General features: G+C 43.7%; 1 protein-coding gene across 5 annotated transcripts in view; it reads left to right on the top strand.

Moving 5' to 3' along the window:
* The window catches only part of TENM1 (teneurin transmembrane protein 1), a 1354271-nt gene that overhangs the window by 483374 nt on the left and 848777 nt on the right, over positions 1-22120 (top strand). For 3 of the 5 annotated variants that reach the window (XM_075323915.1, XM_075323913.1, XM_075323912.1), the window contains one exon: positions 1294-1335. The exons of the other annotated variants lie outside the window; for them this stretch is intronic. In XM_075323915.1, coding sequence (XP_075180030.1) covers positions 1294-1335 — 42 coding nt within the window. The remainder of the gene's footprint in view (positions 1-1293; positions 1336-22120) is intronic. 5 annotated transcript variants of the gene reach the window in all.

Below are 22120 nucleotides of genomic sequence, written 5' to 3'. Positions count from 1 at the left end.
ACAGTTTCTTTCAACCTGTTAGTGAGCAGGATACTTGGGTCCCTCAGCTGGCCCTAAACTCACCCTGTCTAGTGAGTAGGACAATGAATACACTAGACTCGCCACTAAACTAATAAACACGGAGGGAAAGGAAAAACAGACAGGGGAATAAACAGAAGGATACAAAACACCAAACTTCACCGTAGCAAACAGATGGATGGGCACAGGACAATACCTCAGCAGCTCCTTCCACCAAGCTGGCCAAAGTAGAAATGGATTCTAACAGCAGCAGGGTCTGGTGGGGGAAAGCTCCAGTATTTACCCTAAATGGGTGTGGACCCAAAGCAACAACAGCTGACCTGCTCTGCTCAGAGCTGCTGGCAACAAAACTGAAATTAACTCATGACACGCCAGAGAAAAGGAAACCTTGTTTAAATGATGAAACTAGATGGAGATGGGAGGCTCCAGTCTTAAGGCTGCCACTAGTCTCAAAACCGCAGGGAGAAGACCCTGACAACATGAGATTGCGTTTATGCCACAGTTATGATGCAGGCAAACTTGCTTTTTTATTGTTTTTTTTGAATGTTTTAAACCAAAAACTAAGCAAAAAAGTGGTTCTTTATTCTACAGTATATATGATATCATTGCACTATATGAGTCCCAGGTTATTGTAAAGAAGTATTATCAATTTTACACACCTGGCCTGAGCATTTCTGTACCAATCAAGTTCCTAAATTTATTGGCTTTTTTTGAGGTCTGAGCTCTTCCTTGGCTATTAAAAGCCTCTTGGTTGCTTTGGCTGCATTAGATCATTAACGTTTGTTGAAGGTAAACTTCTCTATATCTTCATTTTTTTCCTGGCAAAGGCCAACAGAGATTGTGCCAAAATATCTTGTTATTTGAAGCTACTCATTATCCCTTCTGCTGAGACTCCCAGCTGAAGAGATGCGGTGTCTCTGTCGATATGGGGTTACTTGGGTGATGAGCTGTGTTGTCTTTGTGCCAAGCCTTTGTTTCAGAGTTAGTTACACTTCACCTCTTTAGATGACAAGACATTTTCCAGTGTATTTTATGTTTGTGGGCTTTTTTTAATGAGAAATATCCTTTCTTATAAAGAGAAAACATAATGTTAATATTGATATGACTTAGGATAATAATCACTCTTATACATTTATGTCATCTTATTTGTTGTCTTGTAATAAAATTCAATCAATTCTGGGAACCTTTTATGTAAGAGAAACATTTGCTATTTTGCTTAGTTTTACCCAAGTACGACAGCAAAGGAATGAATGACATCTATTGATTATCTTACAGACTGGACTAGACTATTAGACTGTGGAACCTGTTCACCAAAAAGTAAGCTCTGCTTTCCACTTGAAACTTTTCCCCTTTTATATAACATTCTTTACCAGCCTAACACTGTGTAAATCCTTCATTACTAAATAGCATATTGTGTGTTGTTATCATATCATTGTAACCCGTCATTTCATTGCTTGACTTTGTGTTGACAATAGAAAGTAGTTTGTGTTCAATGGAGCAATAATTATAAATAATATGCGCTTTGTATGGAACATACACATTGGGTTTGTTTTCTACTTGGTTCTTGATCATATTTCCAAAATTATACTTTAACGCTGATTGTAGAAATACATATGAAAGTGTTGATCGTTTTAAGGCCTTGTTGCTTTTTTTCATCCTTTTTTGATGTTTTTATCCTTGCTTCTTTAATCAATAAAAGCAAGGAAAAAGCATCCCAGCAAAGTCTACGAGAATCCTGACCTACTGTGCGCACGTTGTTTCTTTTTTCCTTGCAGTTTTTGTTGCTGAAAAAAGAGGCAGCATGTCAATTATTTCTGCATTTTTTCCTGCTTTTTTCAACCAGTGAAAAGACGCATGTGTAATGCACATATTGCTTTTTTGTGCATTTTTATGTGCCTTTTTGATGTCACTAGGGTTCCTTACAGCCATTTTCTCAACTCGCAGTCTTTATCACAGGACCTTGCTGCAGGGAACTTCAGTGACGTCCCAAGGTGAATCGATGTTCATGCCCGTGGATCACCGGGGTTTCCTGCAGATCCACCGACATAAACTAAGTTCACCTTGTAACATCACCAGGGTTCCTTGCACCTAGGCCTCGCAGTCCTTACCGCAGGATCTTGCAGCAGAGAACTCCGACGACATAGGTGCCCTGGTTTGTGTGGTGATCTGTACCTCAGTAACCCAGGGTCTTCATGATGATGACCCAGGGTTACCATAGCAGTGATCGGGTGATTTCAATAAAGGGACCCGATAGCCAGGAAGAGGTAAGCGATTCATCGCCCTGCCTCTTGAATGCTGCAATCTTGCTAAACGCAGCATTTAGGGGGTTAACCTGCTGGGAGCGGTGTGGGCACTGCTCCTGGTAGTGAGAGCCTGGTACCGGCTGTAAGGTCAGCTAGTGACCCTATGGCAACCGCAAAGGTACAATGCCTGAACCCCCGCTGTTGCCATGACTAAAAAAAGGCACAAATAAAGCATGGAAAAAAGCATGTGGAAAAATTGTGCAAACAATAAAAAAATGTGCATTTTTTCAGCTGCTTTTTTACTGCAAAACATGTGTTTTTATGTACAGATTTTCTGCACATAAAAACGCAACGTGGGTACATTGCCTTAAGGATAATCTTCAGTTTCGAGTCACACTCATAATTAGAAATACAAAAGAACTTTTAGGGCCAGAGTTTTGGTTCGAGTGCTATCCGTCCAAAAATTGGATCACACTTGGACCAATGTTGTTCAATGTGGCAGTACATATGTCCAATTCTTTCCTGCAGCATGCTTGGCTTCTTTCTGAGACTCTGTCATCCAAATCTGTGGCTTTGTGAAAAAAATCAGATCACAATTGAATGACATCCAAGTGCGGACTGATTTTCATGGACTGATAGACTGTAGAAGGTGGAGAACCTTTTTATTTTTTGTCTCCACCACCGAGAAAAATGGATTCCTCTCTGATCAGACGCTGATTAGCATATCAGACCATTTTTCTTGGATGGAGAAAATATGATCATGTGAACCCAACCTAAAAAGAACCTTTTTTGTCACAGTGGTCAATAACACAAATCAGATGCATGATTTTGTATGCAAACCGTGAAGAAAATTCCAACATGGTCCACTGGACTCCATCCCGGATAGCATGTATTTTGCTACATGACCACAAAATATCCAATTTTTGGACAGATATCACTTGAACCAAAAATATGGCCCTAAAGGTTATTTTGTACTTACTAATTACCAATGCAAATCATTAATGCATTCCATAAAGTGAACATTATCCTACAAAATGATCACCAGAGCTTTCAAATATATTTCAGAATTCACATGGAATCTAAATACATCAAATCTCACCAGACATTGCATGGCCAATTATTTACATAGCCATTTGAAGTTGGCTTTAGATCTTATCTGGAATGATTTACAATCTTTTGATCAAGAAATCAATCTGGAAAATAGAAATAATGATGTTACATATAAAGAACATAATTATTATGATTATTGCCTGCTTTAGTATAACATCCTAGAATAACATGTGAATTTTTATGATACTATTTTATTACTCGAATTGCGCAGATCACAGCTTAGCAAATGTTAGATGCAGCAATATACAAATAATAAAAGGTCTTCCAATCAATCGTCCTTCTTTCATCTTTCATTGCCTGGAACTCATTCTCATTTTCTATTTCTATAAAATTCTTGCATTGCTTGTTGCGTTATGCTTATTCTTTTTCATTCCTGTTATGCATTTTTCTAAAACAGCATTCAACACTGAAAATATTGTTGTGTGGATTCTTTCCAAGTAGTCTATTTAAAGAAAACATTACTCTGTCGCTGGCTTATTCTTCTGAGCGTGGCCATACATAGTGAAAAGGTAAAGCTCAGAAGCAACTAATAGCACTGACAATGTGAACAGTGCGTCCTGGCTTCCCATGTGATTATAGAGGCCAATGAGATTTATTTGCGCACCCCATCTCCTGGCCTGCGTAGATGCCATTTCAGATTTCTGCTAGAGATAAAAGGTGAAGTGAAAGAGAAATGGAAGCATGATAATTATAAACACTCGATTGGAGCTGGATATTTTTATAAACATTTTTTAATACTTTTATTATTTTTTGGCCAAATAAAGAAAGCAAAAGAAAGTCATGTTGAATACTAACATAATTACATACCAAAATAAGAACAGAAGAGTAAATTTTCAAAAATAAATAATTTGTTTCGAAAATACTAAACTAAGGGGTACTTTGCACACTACGACATCGCAGGTGCGATGTCAGTGGGGTCAAATCGAAAGTGATGCACATCCAGCGTCGCTGTCGACATCGGAGTATGTGAATCTTTTTTACTATGATTAACGAGCGAAATCGTATGATCGGTGTAGCGTCGGTCCTTTCCATAATTTCGGAAGGACCGATGTTACGATGTTGTTCCTCATTCCTGCGGCAGCACACATTGCTGTGTGTGAAGCCGCAGGAGCGAAGAGCATCGCCTTACCTGCGTCCCGGCTGCAATGAGGCAGGAAGGAGGTGGACGGGATGTTTATGTCCCGCTCATCACCACCCCCCTGCTTCTATTGGCCGCCTGCCGTGTGACGTCGCTGTGACGCCGCACGATCCGCCCCCTTAGGAAGGAGGTGGATCGCCGGCCAGAGCGATGTTGCAGGGCAGGTGAGTGCATGTGAAGCTGCCATAGCGATAATGTTTGCTACGGCAGCTATCACAAGATATCGCAGCTGTGATGGTGGCGGGGACTATCGCGCTCTGCATCGCTACCATCGGCTTGCAATGTCGTAGTGTGCAAAGTACCCCTAAGATGAAGATTTTGAAGAAATGTTGTATCAGGGCTTATTCCGCTTAACTCAATTATACCGGTTCTTACATAAAGAGTTTGTTGCATTAGAGATACCCTCTAGTCTAAAACCATCAAATGTACAAAGTAAATACAAAAAACAAAGAAGCTACTTTTATTGAGTGGGCTACTCTTCAGTTTCCACAGTTTCTTCAAGGCTTCTGTACATGATAAGATTAGGATGCCCAACCTAACTTATGCCAAGATACAGTGATCTGGATGTAAGTTAGCTCCAGATTCTGTCGTAATTAGGACAAGATTGTGAATGTTGATTAATGAAACATCCTGGAAGTATGTGAGTCTAAAAGATAACAATTCTCCTGATGGAGAGTGACATGCCTGACACGCCAGTGTAAGGAGGCTTATAGGCAATGCAATGCTTCTCCTTTACTCAATTATGCAAACTACCTTCAGAGAGTAAGGGAATTTGAATAGTGATAGGCAAACCCGACCTGTAAAGTTTGGGGTCTGTACCGGATAGCTAGTTTCCATGCCCGGACCCCCAACACAGAGTTTTCAGGGAACTCCATTTAACTGTTTGGATTTGGCCACCCAGTTAATTAAAAAGATAAAGGCCCAGTGAGCTGGATGTAAGGTAGCTCCAGATTCTGTGGTAATTAGAGGCTTATAGGCAATGCAATGCTTATCTGGTAAATCACTTATGCAAACTACCTTCAGAGTGGAAGGTGACTTGAATATTGATGATCAAACCTGAACTGTAAAGTTTGGGGTCCATACCGGATACCTAGTATCCATGCCCGGACTCCCAACACGGAGTTCTCAGGGAACTCCATTTAACTGTTCAAATTCAGCCAATAAATAAAGGAAAAAGAAAGAAAATAAGGATTTAAGCAGGAGCATTATACTTACCGAGTTTCCCGTGCAGCTGTAACACTACTTCTTGGTCTGGTCATTAACCCTCATGCATATTTACTGCTTCCCCATCACAGCCAGTTCCGACATCTGTGATTGGTTGCAGTGAGACAGTGCCACCAACCTGTGTGACAGCATCTGGGATTGGTTGGAATCACACACTCTGTCTGCGCCCCTATAGTGGTGAAAAAATAAATAAATAAATTGGCTTAAGGTCTCCTATATTGTGATACCCAGCACAGATAAAGCATATGGCTACAACCCATGGTTAGTGGCCCCCCCAGTCTAAAAGTAGCAGCCTACAGCCACCCAGAATTGTCACATCCATTAGATGTGACAGTTCTGGAACATTTCTGGGCTCATCCCGATTGACCTGGTGCAGTGGCAAACAGGGAAATATAAGGGGTTAATGAGCTCACAGCTGCCACTAAGCCCTAGATTAGTAATCAAAGGTGTCTATAACACAAATTCCATTACTAATACTGTGAGTGAAGAAAAATAAACAGAAGCACCAAAAAATCCCTTATTTGAAATATAATACAAAAAATGTACTCTTTCTCCAAATTATTAACCCCAAGCACCCAGTTTTGACATGATCCACTTGAGGTCTCACGAGTTACGACAATACCGGCTTTGGAACATACTGAACAGCATGTGGGCACAAAACATGACCACATACTGTGGCTTCAAGCTTAGACTAACTGAGCCGCAGCTGTGAGCAGTGACGGTACTCAGTTTATCTGTTGTTGCAGCTGGAAGTTCCCATGGTACCCCACCTGTGACAGCAGGTAAACTGACCTCAGGGGACTTCATTGACCTCAGTGACCTCACCTCAGGTGAACTCATTCCCTTCAATGAGACCTGCATCTCTTGGCAGAAAAGTGCAGGGGTTTTTTTGCAAAGAGATGCAGATATAGTGCTGAAAAAAATACACCAAATTCCTGTACCAATACTGCATCTCCTGGCAAAAAAACACAACAAAACTCAATGCAGTTTTGATGCGATATGTTACCAGGAGATGCAGATTTGGTGCTAAAACTTAGACACCAAATTCCTGCACCAAATCTCCATCCTTTGGCAAAAAAATGAATCTTAATGCAATGCAGTGTTGGTGTAATATTGAAGCGTTTTTTGACAGAAATGAAGATTTGGTGCAGGAATTTGGTGTATGAATTTTAGCACCAAATCTGCATCTGTTGTGAAAAAAATCCCATTAAAACCACATTATATTTTGATGCATTATTTTGCCAGAAGAAGCAGATTTGGTACACAAATATGGTGTATAAATTTCAGTGCTAAATCTGCATCTCTTGACAAAAAATGAAGTTTTCTGCCAGGAGATGCAGGTCTGTGAGCTCAGTTCATTTGAGGTGAGGTCATTGAGATAAATGAACTTAGGACTCTACAGCTATGACTGCAGTTAAATTGAGTGTTGTCAACACTCATTGCTCTGGCTCAGTCAGTCTCTGTCTGAAGCCCACAGAGTGTGTACATGTTATGTGCCCGTGCACAGTGACTTCAGTATGCATGTTGCAGATCCGGGATCATCATGGGGCTTCATGTGGATTAACTCAGAACTGGGGGTTTGGGGTTAATAAAGAGGGTTTTTTGTATTTCAAGGATTTTTTTTGGTGTTTGTATTTATTTTCACTTTTCATTTCCAGATTATTAATGGTGGTCTCACAGATGACTTTCATTACTAATCTAGGGCTAAGTGGCAGCTGTGAGTTGTCATTAACCCCTGATATTACCCCGATTGCCACCCCACCAGGGCAATCAGGATGAGCTTGGAAATGTGCTGGGATTGTCACATCAAATGGGCGGCTGCAGGCTGCTATTTTTAGGTTGGGGGCCAATAATCATGAGCCCCCCCCAGCCTGAGAATACCAGCCCCAAGCTGTTTGCTTCATCATGGCTGGTTATCAAAATTGAGGGGCACTACATGCTGTTTAAAAGAAAAAAAAGAAAAAAAAGCCGCATGAAGTCCCTCTTATTTTGATACACAGCCAAGGTAAGCACACAGCTGGGGGCTGCAGCCAGTACCATATTCTGTATCTGTGCTATGTATCATAATATGTATGGACCTTACAACATTTTTTTTATTTTTACCCCACTATACATACACAGACATTGTGTGTGATTCCAAACAGGCAGACATGCTGTCACACAGGGTGGTGCGCTGTTTGACTGCAACAAATCACAGACGCTGGGACCACCAGTGGGTGAGGGATAATGAGTGACCCCAGACTAGTGTTACAGCTGCACGGAGACTGATATGTATAACGCTCTTGCTCTAACCTCTCTAGCACTTTCTACCACCATTTTAAAGTGCATCATTCAGGTCCCTATAAACTTAAATGTGGATCAGTGTTCTGACAGATATCTGAGATTAATTCCGGCCGTGGACCGGGCTTTTTTTTAAAAAAATATGATTGTACCCACCGATCCTGGATATCTGCGGGTTCACACATTACTAGTCTCTGCACCTTGTCTTCCTTAAACAGAGGATATTTTGAAATCAATGATTATATATGTAAATTCAAATACAAAAATATTTAATATATGAATGAACTAGGTTAAGCTTAATATTTACCATATATATATATATATATATATATATATATATATATATATATAAAATTAGAATAAACACATTTCTGGTATTATACACAAAGCCAAGAAATGTTTAATGCTTTTGTTATTAGTGAAATAAATCAACCTTAGTAGAGACAAAGGCTTCTTGACGGTTGTGAATATGTCTGCAGCAAGTGCTACACAGGTAAATTGAAATACCCGTAATATCCTCTGCTCCACTGCATCAATGTCTTGGGCAATATTCCTCAAGCTTCCTGGGAGAGTTGGCAGACATGAACTAAACAATCTGTGCTTTACAGGTTATGCCAGATATGTTTACCAGAAGATTTTACTCAATTCTTACATTATATTTTGCATATAGCTTTTATTACATGCTGTCAGATGTGAATGCACACATCATGTCAGTAGCATTTCTGAAATAGGCTTATTTTATGTTTGCATCAGGCACGTACAGTAAATGTGTTGTGACAAGAATTTTAAGGTGCCATTGCTGGTCATGTGTTAAATAAGTATTGCAAAACTCACAACTGTATTTGAAGAAACATTTCTGCTAATTCAATAATAATTAATTATAAAGAAATTCCTCTAATAATGATCATATTTAGGGATTAGAGAGCCCCAATTGTAAAGGTCGGGGTTCCTACTGAACACCAGGCGTCTGTGTCTTCGACCCATACACGGACTGCCAATTGGATGTCTGTGTTACTGCTCCGGTTAGGTAGTCAAATAAAGTTTGTTGAAAGGCTGTAGTGCAGCTAAAAAACAAGGTTTTAGGCTGTGGGCACTTCCGGAGGCATCACAGGTATGCCAAGTTTTGGCATAGCTGTGATTGGCTGGCACACCATGTGACCCAGCTTGTATAAAGGTCGGATTACGAGTTGCAATGCTATATTGCATTCTAATCCTGGTGCAGTGAAGAGTGTCTTAATATCAGGTGCATTAATCACCTCTAATACCGCTCAGATATAGCCTGGTGCACTACTGCTCGAATATCGCTTGATGCAATACTGGTGTAATATGGCCTAGTGCACTACTGCTCTAATTCCGGCTAGTGCAACACTGCTGTAATGCTGTCTGCTTTTAGTAGCGCTAATATCGCCTGGTGCAAACAGCTCGAAAATAGACTGGTGCACTACAGCTGTAATATGTAATACAGTATATATGTAATATATACTTCTGTTCTAATACCGGCTATTGCACTACTGTGATAATATTGGCTGCTTTAATCAGTTCTAATACCACCATGTGCAAAAAGGTCAAATATCACCTGGTGCACTACTACTATAATACCGCCTAGTGTAATACTGCTCTAATATGGCCTAATGCACCTCTGCTCTAATATGGCCTGTTGAATTAATGCCGTGATACCGGCTGCTTTAATCACCTCAAATGCTGCCTGGTGAAAAAAGCTTGAATATAACCTGCTGTACTACTGCTCTAATACTGCCTGGTGCAATACTGCTGTAATATGGCCTAGGGCACTACTACTGTAATGTCAGCTGCTTTAATCACCTCTAATAACCCCTAGAACAAACAGCTCAAATATGTTCTAATACCACCTAGTGCGATACTGCTGTAATATGGCCTAGTGCTCTACTGCTCCAGCACCACCTGGTTTAATGCTTCTTTAAAACGACCTAGTGCACTAATGTTCTAACACTTCCTGGTGCAATACTGCTGTTTTACCGGCTGCTTTAGTCACCTCTATTACCGCCTTGTGCAAACTGCTCAAATATAGTCTAGTGCATTACTGCTCTAAGGCGGGCTTTGCACGTTGCGACATCGCAAGCCGATGCTGCGATGTCGCACGTGATAGTCCCTGCCCCCGTCGCAGGTACGATATCTTGTGATAGCTGGCGTAGCGAAAATTATCGCTACGCCAGCTTCACATGCACTCACCTGCTCTGCGACTGTCGCTCTGGCTGGCGACCCGCCTCCTTCCTAAGGGGGCGGGTCGTGCGGCGTCATAGCGACGTCACACGGCAGGCGGCCAATAGCAGCGGAGGGGCGGAGATGAGCAGGATGTAAACATCCCGCCCACCTCCTTCCTTCCGTATAGCCGCTGGCGGCAGGTAAGGAGATGTTCCTCGCTCCTGCGGCTTCATACACAGCGATGTGTGCTGCCGCAGGAACGAGGAACAACATCGTACCTATCGCGGCACCAGCATTATGGAAATGTCAGTGAATGCAACGATCATACGATAACGACGTTTTTGCGCTCGTTCATCGTATCATCTAGCATTTACACAGTACGATATCGAAAGTGACGCCGGATGTGCGTCACTTTCGATTTGACCCCACCGACATCGCACGTGCGATGTCGCAACGTGCAAAGCCGCCCTAACACTAGCTGGAGCAATACTACTTTAATACTGGCTGCTTTAATCACCTCTAAGGCTATGTTCGCACGCAGCATTCTGTCCCTGCAGAAAGAGTCCGTAATGAAAAAAAAAAGCCGATTTCATGTGCTCTGAGTGCAGCCCCTCCCATAGACAGAGCGGGTGATGCATACAGAGCGCACGGAATAAGTGACATGTTACTTCTTGGAACGCGCGCTTCGGGCAGCAGCTGAAGCGCTGCGCTCTAATACGCCACGTGCGCACGTCTCCTGCATAATCTTCATAGATTATGCTGGGGACGCAGGACGCATGCAGTTACGCTGTGGTGCAGATCGCAGCGTAACTGCATGTAAATATGCAATGTGCGCACATAGCCTAATGCCGCCTGATGCAAACAGCTCAAATATAGCATGGTCCACAACTGCTCTGACACTGCCTGATGGAATACTGCAATAATAACGGTTGCTTTAATCATCTCTAACACCATCTGGTGCAAGCAGCTTCAATATTGCCTGGTGCACTACTTCTCTAATAACCCCTGATGTGATACTGCTCTAACATGTCCTGCTGCAATACTAATGTAATACTAGCTGCTTTAATTAGCTCTAATACCGCATGGTGCATGACTGCTCTAATATCACCTGGTGTGATACAGCTGTAATATGGCCTGGTGCACTACTGCTCTAACACCGCCTGGTGTAATATTGCTGTAATACTGGCTGCTTTAGTTAATTATAATACCACCAGGTGCAAACAGCTGGAATATAGCCTCTGCACTACTTCTCTAATACTGCCTTGTGCAGTACTGCTGTAATATGGCCAGGTGCACTACTGTTCCAACAACGCCTGGCCGAATACTGCTGTAATATAGCCTGGTGCACTACTGCTGTAATACAGGTTGCTATAATCACCTCTAATACTGCCTGATGGAAATACTTTGAATATATACTGATGCACTACTGCTATAATACCACCTGGTATAGTATGGCTCTACTCTAACCTCGTGCATACACCCATAATACAGCCTCTTCTCTACTTTGAATTTTTTTGTGGGCAAAATCATGAGGAGAGGGTTAATTAGGGGACGTAAACCTGGTTATGATGCTGTTGGTGTTAGTGGTGTAGTTGCTGCAGGGAAAGGATATGGTTAATCTGTGCCTACTATGTGCCCAAATAAATCACCTTCCTCTAGTGCACACAGACCACAGGACGTTCTATGTCAGGCCCGAGTACCACTGGGCAAATAGTAAAGCCAAAACATGTAGAGACAGTTTTTGATTGGATTGCTTAGAGTGCCTCCAGCAGGGCCGCCATCAGGGCATTACTACTGGAACTCCTGTACTGGGCTCGGTGAGCAGCAGGCAGGAGGGGGGCCCGGACACGCTAACAGGCCCCTCCCCTTTCATTCCTCTGCTCACCGGGCCCCAGGGGCAGGGTGCGTTCACAGTAAATTTCGCAGGCCTGGCCGTGCAGTGTGCATGAGGCAGGAGGGGGGCCCGAACATGCTGACAGCCCGGGCCCATCCCTTTTCTTTCCTCTGCTCACTGGGCCCCATGGGGCAGGGGGCGGGGACATTGCACTTACAGCACCTGCAGTCACACAGGGGCCCCAAGCAAGAGCGGGACCCTAGAGCCTGAAAACGTGTTAACCCCTTAGCGACCTATGACGTACTAGGTACGTCATAGCTTCCTGGTACTTAAGGACCCATGACGTACCCAGTACATCATGGTAAGATCGCGGCCCTGGTAGCTGCGATTGCTTTGCAAATATCTTAGATTTGGATAGGAGGGGCCCTGTGCCTGACCTCAGGAGGGGTGGTGTCTCCTCCCCGGACCTAAGGAGGCTGTGATTGGCTGACGAACGCCGCTCAGCAAATCACAGCCACTGTAATGTTTCAGCCATTGAAAATGGCTAAACATTAAAATCCAGCCATGTTCAGTGCAGCTATAGCACCGATCATTGGCTGGAGCTGGGTGACCTCAGTTTCACTCGCCCCCAGCTCTGATTGGAGAGACTGGCCTTGTGACCGATTTCTCCAATCACTGTGGATCTGGGGCTGGAGACCGCCCCCTCAGCTTCACTCTGGAATCTGTGGAAGGTGATGGGAGCGATCGGTAAGTTACAGACACTGTCTCCTTTCATCTGCCACCATTGCCCCAGCAGTCACTGCCCCTGATCTAGAGTCACTGAACCCATCTGCTGCATCCCCTCCATTTGCCCCCGCCTCCCCCATCAGCCGCTGCCCCCCTCCCTCATCTGCTGCCCCCTCTCCCACCTCTCACCTTCCTCCATCTGCTGTGATCTCCCCACCTGCTGTGACCCCTCCACCTGCTGTGACCCCCCACCTGCTGTGACCCCCCCCCACTTGCTGTGACCCCCACCTGCTGTGATCCCCACCTGCTGTGACCCCCCACCTGCTGTGACCCCCCACCTGCTGTGACCCCCCCACCTGCTGCGACCCCCCCACCTGCTGTGACCCCCCACCTGCTTTGACCCCCCCACCTGCTGTGATCCCCCCCACCTGCTGTGATCCCACCCACCTGTTGTGATCCCCCCACCTGCTGTGATTCCCCCCCACCTGCTGTGATTCCCTCCACTTGCTGTGACTCCCCCACCTGCTGTGATCCCCCCCACCTGCTGTGATCCCCCCAGCTGCTGTGATTCCCCCCACACCATCTATCCGTCTCTCTGGCTATCAGTCTCTCTGTCTATCCGTCCCTCTGTCCATCCGTCCCTCTGTCCATCCATCCCTCTGTCTATCCGTCCCTCTGGCTATCCATCTCTCATCTATATGTAGCACCCACGGGGCAGGGGTTAAATGTTACTCGTCGCCGGGCCGGTGATGTCAGGTCAGGGGGATGTCACAGGTGGCCCTGGCCAGCTTTGTGGCCTCGAGGTATACAATAAAAGGGGATTTGGATGATGGTGGGGGAATGATGAGGATGATAGTCTTGTGACGCCACCTGTGATACGTGATCAGGGATTAGCCACTGCTGCTGTCTTTCGGGGCGGATGGTGTTGCAGCAAGGATGGTTCTGCTCCCCACAGGTGGAGCGGTGCCCCAGGGAGGATGATGAGGAGAGTAGTGGCCGTTGGCGCTGAAGCGCGGGGCGATGGCAATCAAAAGGCTGAATCAGATGATGTGGTTCCAGCTGTGATGGGCCCCAGCCGATCCCAGATCCATTGGAGGTTAGAACTGGTACGGTGGTCAATGGACCCTTCCTTTTTTCACCTTTAAAGATGGATCCCCGTGGCCTGAAGCTGCTTGGGGACCCCGGTTTGTGTAGTGTTAGCTCCTGTCCCGTGTGTAGGTGACGCGGGGCTGCTGTGGGGCTTGACTGTAATCACGACTCCGGACCCTATGTGGAACTGTGTTCCGGGATCTCATGGTGGTCAGAGGGACATACAATCCCCCTGTCCTGCAGATTCTGGTGATACAAGGTGAAGTCTGTTCCACCCTAAGGCTCTGCACCTTGAACTGCACCGGTCCCACTCCTGTTCTCTCCTGCTTGAGAACACTCTAACTGTTGTGTAAGCTCCTAACTCCCCCTGGTGGCTGCTCCTCCCCCGGTTCCCTGTCACTAGTGGGTGGCTGCCCCCCATGTTTGGTGACCACCTTAAGACCCGACCCTAGTCTGGTCCCCAATGGGGAGGGCAACCTGGTTGTGTATATGAGTTTGTGTTGTGGAACTGGTACCGACCTCTTCTCGATCCAGGATGAGTACTGCACCTTAAGTGAGGTGCAGTACCCTGTGGTGACTGAAGCCTCAGGGGTGCCACATATCCATCTATCTATCTATGATTCTATCTATCTAGCCATCTATCTATGATTCTATATATCTGCTAAAAGAGCCTTAAAGTGAATCTGTCAGCAGGTTTTTGCTCCCCCATCTGAGAGCAGCATAATGTAGAGAAAGACACCCTGATTCCAGTGATGTGTCACTTACTGGGCTGTTTGCATTCATTGTGATAAAATCAATGTTTTCTCTGCTGTAGATCTAGCAATTATACAGAGCTCATGAATATGCTGGACTACCTGCAGCATGACGAGTAGCCCTGTAATGATAATCTCCTGCTGATTAACCAGTGATGTTATCAAAACTATACTAAGCAGCCCAATAAGTGACAATTGCTGGAATCAGGATTTCTTCCCCTATGTTATGCTGCACTCAGATTAGGTTTCATAGTTTTTAAGGTTGAAGGGAGACTCTAAGTCCATCTAGTTCAACCCGTAGCCTAACATGTTGATCCAGAGGAAGGCAAAAAAACCCCAATGTGTCAAATAAGCTCCAATGGGGAAAAAAATTCCTTCCTGACTCCACATACGGCAATCAGACTAGTTCCCTGGATCAACACCCTGTCATAAAATCTAATATACATAACTGGTAATATTATATTTTTCAAGAAATACGTTCAGGCTCTGCTTAAATTTTACTAGTGAATCCCTCATTACAACATCATACGGCAGAGAGCTCCATAGTCTCACTGCTCGTACAGTAAAGAATCCTCATCTGTGATTATGATTAAACATTCTTTCCTCAAGACGTAGCGGATGCCCCCGTGTTCCAGTCGCAGGCCTAGGTGTAAAGAGATCTTTGGAAAGGTCTCTGTACTGTCCCCTCATATATTTATACATTGTGATTAGATCCCCCTAAGCCTTTGTTTTTCCTAACTAACTAACCCCAAGTTTAATAACCTGTCTTGGTATTGCAGCCCCCCCATTCCTCTAATAATCTAGGTCGCTCTTCTATCTACCTGTAAGATTATGCTATTTATAACCTTCTATACTTTTGCTAACAAGAAATGCATCCATTCCTCTCTTAAATTCATTCAGTGAGTTGGCCATCACCACTTCCTCAGGAAGAGAGTTCCAGAGCCTCACTGCTCTTACCGTGAAGAACCCTCTTCTATGCTGATGTAGGAATTTTCTTTCCTCCAATCGAAAAGAATGCCCCCTTGTTCTTGTCATAGTCCTTGGTACAAACAGATCATGGGAGAGATCTCTATATGGCCCTCTGATATATTTGTACATATTTATTAGGTCTCCCCTAAGTCTTCTCTTTTCTAGAGTAAATAGACCTAATTTTGATAACCTTTCCGTGTATTGTAATGCACCCATTCCATTTATTATTTTAGTAGCCCGCCGCTGAACCCTTTCAAGTTCAGTAATGTCTTTCTTCAGCACCGGCGCCCAAAATTGCACACAATACTCCAAGTGTGGTCTGACTAGTGATTTGTACAGAGGGAGAATGATGTTTTCATCTCGTGCCCCCAGACCTCTTCTAATGCATCCCATCACCCTATTTGCTTTGGTGGCTGCTGCCTGACACTGGGCACTCCAATTTAGATTCTTATTCACTAAGATGCCTAAGTCTTTTTCCATGTCTGATTTCCCCAGCAGTTTCCCATTTAGTAAGTAATCGTAGCATCTGTTTCTCCTTCCCATGTGCATAACCTTACACTTATCTGTGTTAAACCTCATTTGCCATTTTTCAGCCCAATTCTCCAATTTACTCAAATCCATCTGTAGTTGCAAACTGTCCTCCTTTGTGTTAACTACCTTACATAGTTTTGTATCATCTGCAAATACTGATATTTTACTCTGTAAACCATCCACCAGATCATTAATAAATATATTAAATAGTAGGGGGCCCAATACAGACCCCTGTGGCACCCCACTAGTAACCCTGGCCCAATCTGAGTATGCACCATTAATAACCACTCTTTGTTTTCTACCACTAAGCCAGCTACCTACCCATCTACACACATTTTCCCCGAGCCCAAGCTTTCTCATTTTACTTAGCAGTCTTTTATGTGGGACAGTGTCAAATGCTTTACCGAAGTCGAGATAAATGACATCCAATGATTCTCCTCGGTCCATGTGAGAGCTTACATCCTCATAGAAGCTGATCAGGTTAGTTTGACAGGAGCGATCCTTCATAAATCCATGTTGATATGGAGTTAAACAGTTATAAACATTGAGACATTCCATAATAGTATCCCTTAAAAACCCTTCAAACATTTTACCCACAACAGATGTTAAGCTTACTGGCCTATAGTTTCCAGGTTCCCTTTTGCACCCTTTTTTGAATATTGGTACCACATTTGCTAGCCGCCAATCCAGTGGAACAGACCCAGTTTCTATAGAGTCTTTAAATAAAAGGAATAGAGGCCTGTCTATCACATTACTTAACTCCCTTAATACCCGAGGGTGAATGCCATCAGGGCCTGGTGATTTGTCAATTTTAATGTTACTAAGTCGGTTCTGCACTTCTTCCTGGGTTAGGCAGGTCATACTTAATGGGGCATTTACATGATCACTCTGCATTTCCCCTGGCATATGCTTTTCCTGTGTGAACACAGTTGAGAAAAAAGTATTTAAAACATTTGCTTTTCCCACATCGCTTTCTATGATTTTACCCTCATTATTCTTTAAAGGGCCAACACCATCAATTTTAATCTTTTTTCTGTTTATATAATTACAGAATAGTTTGGGATTTGCTTTGCTTTCCTTAGCAATGAGTCTCTCAGTTTCTACTTTTGCTAAATATATTTGTTTTTTACACATTTTATTTTTTTCTCTATATCTTTTTAATGCTTCTTCGCTGCCTTCTTGTTTTAGCTTTTTAAATGCCTTTTTCTTATTATTCATTGCCCCTTTTACATCCTTATTTAGCCACATTGGTTTTCTCCTGTTCCTAGCCCTTTTATTTCTGTATGGTATGGCTAGCTCGCAGTGGGTGTTTAATACCGATTTAAAAATTTCCCACTTATTTTCTGTGCTCCCATTTTTGAGGACATTGTCCCAATCAATTTGGCGAAGGTCTTCTCTAAGCTGATCAAACTTTGCTTTCCTGAAATTCAGCATTTTTGTAACCCCCCTCCAAGGCACCTTACTAAAGGACAAGTGGAATTGTATTATATTGTGGTCACTGTTCCCTAGGTGCCCATCCACTCGTACGTCTGTTAATCTATCTGGCCTGTTGCTTAAAATTAAGTCCAGAAGGGCTGCCCCTCTAGTTGGGCCCGGCACAAGTTGGGACAGATAATTATCCTTAGTTACTGACAGAAACCGGTTTCCTTTCAGAGATACGCAGGTTTCAGTTTCCCAGTCTATATCGGGGTAATTGAAGTCCCCCATAATAATCACCTCATTGTGATTTGCTGCTTTGTCTATTTGTTTCAATAATACATTTTCAGTGGTTTCTGTTATATTTGGTGGCTTATAACAAACCCCTATGAGGATTTTATTAGTTTTCCCTCCTTGTATCTCCACCCATAGAGACTCCACCTCTTCATTTCCCTCTTGAATATCTTCTCTTAGTCTGGGCTTTAAACTGGACTTTATATATAGACAGACTCCACCCCCTTTCCTTTTTTTACGATCCCTCCTAAACAATTCATATCCTTGCAGGTTAGCCGCCCAGTCATAACTGTCATCTAACCATGTCTCAGTTATTCCTACTATGTCGTATTTCTCCTCATACATTACCAGCTCCAGTTCCTCCATCTTATTGGTCAGGCTTCTTGCATTGGTCAGCATGCAGGAAAGAAGTTTTGCTCCCCTTTTCTTAGCTTCCTTCTGATTACCCTGTCTTGGGTCCTCTTTACGGCATCTAGTATCCTTGATTAGTTTGTCCTTCTGTTGCTTGTTCTTGTCTGCTGTTTTTTCTCCCATCCCCTCTTCTTCTAGTTTAAAGCCCTCCTGATGAGTGTGGCAAGGTGTTAAAAACCTGGTGACAGATTCCCTTTGAAAGGGTTGTCAGGTCTAAATCCACAAGTCTGCATTATCACAATTTGGTTTCAATTACTTTAAAAACTGTAAGTGACACATTCCCTTAAAGAAAAAAAATAGACATACCAAAAAATAGATATATACTAAAGAAGTTAGATTTGAAAAGAAAAAAAAAAATTAGAGTAGGACCCTGCCAAAAGAGTCTACCTTGTTGTGGTGGCAGGCTTACAAAAATCTTTTGGCCAAAACAAAATAGGGTTAATGTGTGATTGGTGAGGCTGTAGGGCAGAAGTGAAGTTTTTCCAAGAGTGGCGGTGAGACTATGGAAGATTCGTGGGCTGGAAGCGGAGCTGGGGTGGAGGCGGAGCTGGGGTGGAGCCTCAAGGGGGCCCCGAACTTTTGCCAGTTTGGGGCCCTGAAATTCCTAGTGGCAGCCCTGGCCTCCAGTTCCTTCGCACTGTCTTCCACTGGTCTCCTGCCGAAAGCACAGAGTTGGCACCTGAAAACCATGTGCAATTTTCTTACACCTCACCCCCTTGCAAATCAGCTAAGCAGTGTGAGCCTTAAGTCATGCAGCAGTCATTTCTGCTTTTTGATTACTCCGCTGGCTGGGGTTCAGTGGCCCATCCACCTGGCCCTATGCTAAAGGTGGAAGAGACCGAGTGCACTGATGCCCAACCACTTGTTGTGTTGGAGGATGACTATGTGGGATGGCTAGTACACACAGTCTGTGGACTACAGCAGCACATCGCTGAAAATGAGAAAACATAGGTGCCAACTGCTGCAGTTTTCAGCAGTGTGCAGACAGGTAAGGAGGACAGGGGTGAGGAATGGGCGTAAGATTATGCGGAAGATGATGAGGTCCTGGACCCCATATGGAGCGAAGGCCATCCTCCTAACGTGCGTACTTAAGAGGGATAGGAGGTGGTAATGCTGACCTAGCAGCACAGCAAAAGAGGGAACAGGGTGCCAAAGCACAGTGTCCGGCCTTTAGTTAGAAAGTAGGATGCTACCACCCACCATGCTGTGGGAATGAGCACATCAATATCAATCATTAGTTAGCTCTAAGGAGCTCTCTGGGGGGACATTTCTTTAGGCAATGTGCTTGTAAGGGGTGGACGGACCCCTGGTGATGAAGAAGCAGTTTTCCCCCCCTGAAGATGCCCCACGCTGGGGTGGCAAGTGATGCTGATGTGATATTATTTGTGGTTGTAGAAGTAACCGGTGTCCCCACTTGGTGTCAGGGTGGAACAGTGGTCCCTCTGGGAACAGTGACAGGAGAAGGAGGGGCAGGACAGCCTAGGGGGAGGGATAGAGGGCTCTGTAGCAGAGTGAGAGTAGTAGTTAGTGCAGAAGTGTGTGTTGAGACAGAGAGAAGCAACGGGGCAGAGTGTGGGAGCGACACGTGGCAGATAGCCAAGGAAAGAGAAAGTGCCTCGACCAGGCAGACAGAAATACTCGGGTAAGACCCGTACGAGCATAGACAGAGAGAAACAGAAGTGTGTGGGTAAAGCCCATAGTAGTGGAATACGTGTATAGCTGAAGAGACAGAAGTAGACGGGTAACGCCCGCAGAAGAGAAAAGGAAAGTAGTCCCCCAGCAAGAACTGTAATTTGAACCTGGGCTTGTGTGCCGAAACTGTACAGCAAGATGTTCAATAAAGTGCCTTTTGGTTTACCAGCTGAATGTCTGCGGCGTTTTACTGAGCCTGAAGAAGTGCCCCTGCCATCCACACTCTGCCCCACAAACGAAACCCATGCTTTAATAGTGACGGCCGGGCCGGGGGTCAGTCTGATGCACAAAGTGGCCATGACAGCACCCCCCAAGGCACCCCCTGCCCCCGTTACATGCTAACAACAAGAGATGGATGATTTGCATGCTGTTCCATCAGAGCCTGAAGAAAGGCATAAATGTGCTGAACCTTTGCACCACCTCCATGATGAGGCATCTGAATTAAAAGCACAAGCTGCAGTGGAGTACACACCTGAAAAAACAGGAAATATATTAAGCTCCTCCTGCTCCCTCTTCTGCTGCAGTCTCGGCATCTTTCTTCCACTCCCAAGCAACAGGGCCACTGTACTCCCCCAAATAGAGGATGTGACAGCATTACCACTAGCAGAGTCATTGAGCATCTCCACAACATCCCATGGAAGTGTTTAGCTCTCCATCCCCCAAACCCTAGAGAGAAAAAGGAAAAATCTCCCTAACCACTCCAAGCCCTGGTCCTGAACAACAGCATTTAATTTTTCCTGGCCATTGAGATGCTGCCATTCAGGCTGGTGGAGATGGACAGTTTTAAAAAACTTATGTCATTATGTCAAACTTATGCTTCATATGCAAAATAACAACAAGATGGAATGCCACCTTGCATATGCTAGAGAAACCATGCGAGCAGCAGCAGATGATAGTGGCGTTTCAGCTGCAGCATGCACGGGTGAATGACTCTGTGGAACACCACCACTTCACCATCAATGAGTGGGCCTCAATGGGGGACCAGTATGCCGTGTTGTGATGCATTGAATACTCCATCAACATGGCCAGAGCTGATAACGCTATCATCAGTGTTAATATCTTGCTTGTAAGCCTGCATGAAAAAATGCTTGAGGCCAATATGGATGCTGTAGGGGCACAGGAGGAAGATGTGCAAGAGGAACAGAGCACATTCACAAATTATGAGGGCTGTCATCCACACAGGACTCCGACAGTTGGTTCCTGTACCGACAGCGGGCTTTAGGTGCTCTGTGGATCAGCTTTGAAAACAGGCTCTGTAAGGGCCTTTTTGAAAATTGTTGCTCTGTGGTTAAATTCTGCCATTTTTGTCTGTCTGAATGAACTTAGCAAACAGGCTCGTTAGGGGACTTTTATTAAATGTGTTGCTCTCTGGGGCATCTCTACCAGTATTCATTTTGTGGGTTAACTGGGAATATTAGCAATGTAGGGGCTTTTTTGAGAATTATTGCTCTGTGGAGGAACTCTGCCAGTGTTAACTGTGGGTGAACTGGGAATAATATGCTATAATTTTTTTTATATTTCTCTCTATATAGCCATATGATAACTTTTTTTTATGGGATGAGATGTGCTTTTGAATGTCACCATTCTTTTTACCATTTAGGCTGCTGGAAAATGGGAAAAATCCAAACAAAGTGCAATTGTACGATTTAAAAAAAAAAACAAAAAACTATTTACCATGTTTACTATATAATAAAACTGTCCTGGAAGTATAATTCTGCAGGTCACTACAAGTATATAGATACCAAACGTAGTTTTGTTTAAGTAGTGAAAAAAATGCCGAAATTTGTAAATAAAAATATTTTACTTGTGTAGCCAAAGAGCTTTTCCTAACCAAGACAATTTTCCAAGACCTGTAAAATCATTTTTTCAGAATATGTGGTTGTGTGAGATCTTTTTTTTTTGCACCCAGAGCTGATTGTTTTACTGATACAATTTTTTGGTGGATACAATGTTTTTATCACATCTTTTTGCATATTATTGCAATGTTGCGCCAACCAAAAAAGTTTAATTTGGGCATTTTCAATTTTTCTTTCATTACAATTTTTATCAGTTGGATTATTTCATTTTATATTTTGAAAGATTGAACATTTTTTTAAAGCAGCTACACCAAATATGTATTTTTTTTATTGATTTATTTTCAATGGAGAAAAAGGGGGGGATTTGAACTTTAGTATTTTTTGTATTTTTTATAATTTTTTTTATTTTTTTTTAA

This window comes from Anomaloglossus baeobatrachus, chromosome 9 (assembly GCF_048569485.1).
Source record: "Anomaloglossus baeobatrachus isolate aAnoBae1 chromosome 9, aAnoBae1.hap1, whole genome shotgun sequence".
Lineage (NCBI taxonomy): Eukaryota > Metazoa > Chordata > Amphibia > Anura > Aromobatidae > Anomaloglossus > Anomaloglossus baeobatrachus.
Note: the sequence above shows the minus strand (reverse complement) of the source record. Positions and strands in the feature narration are given on the sequence as shown.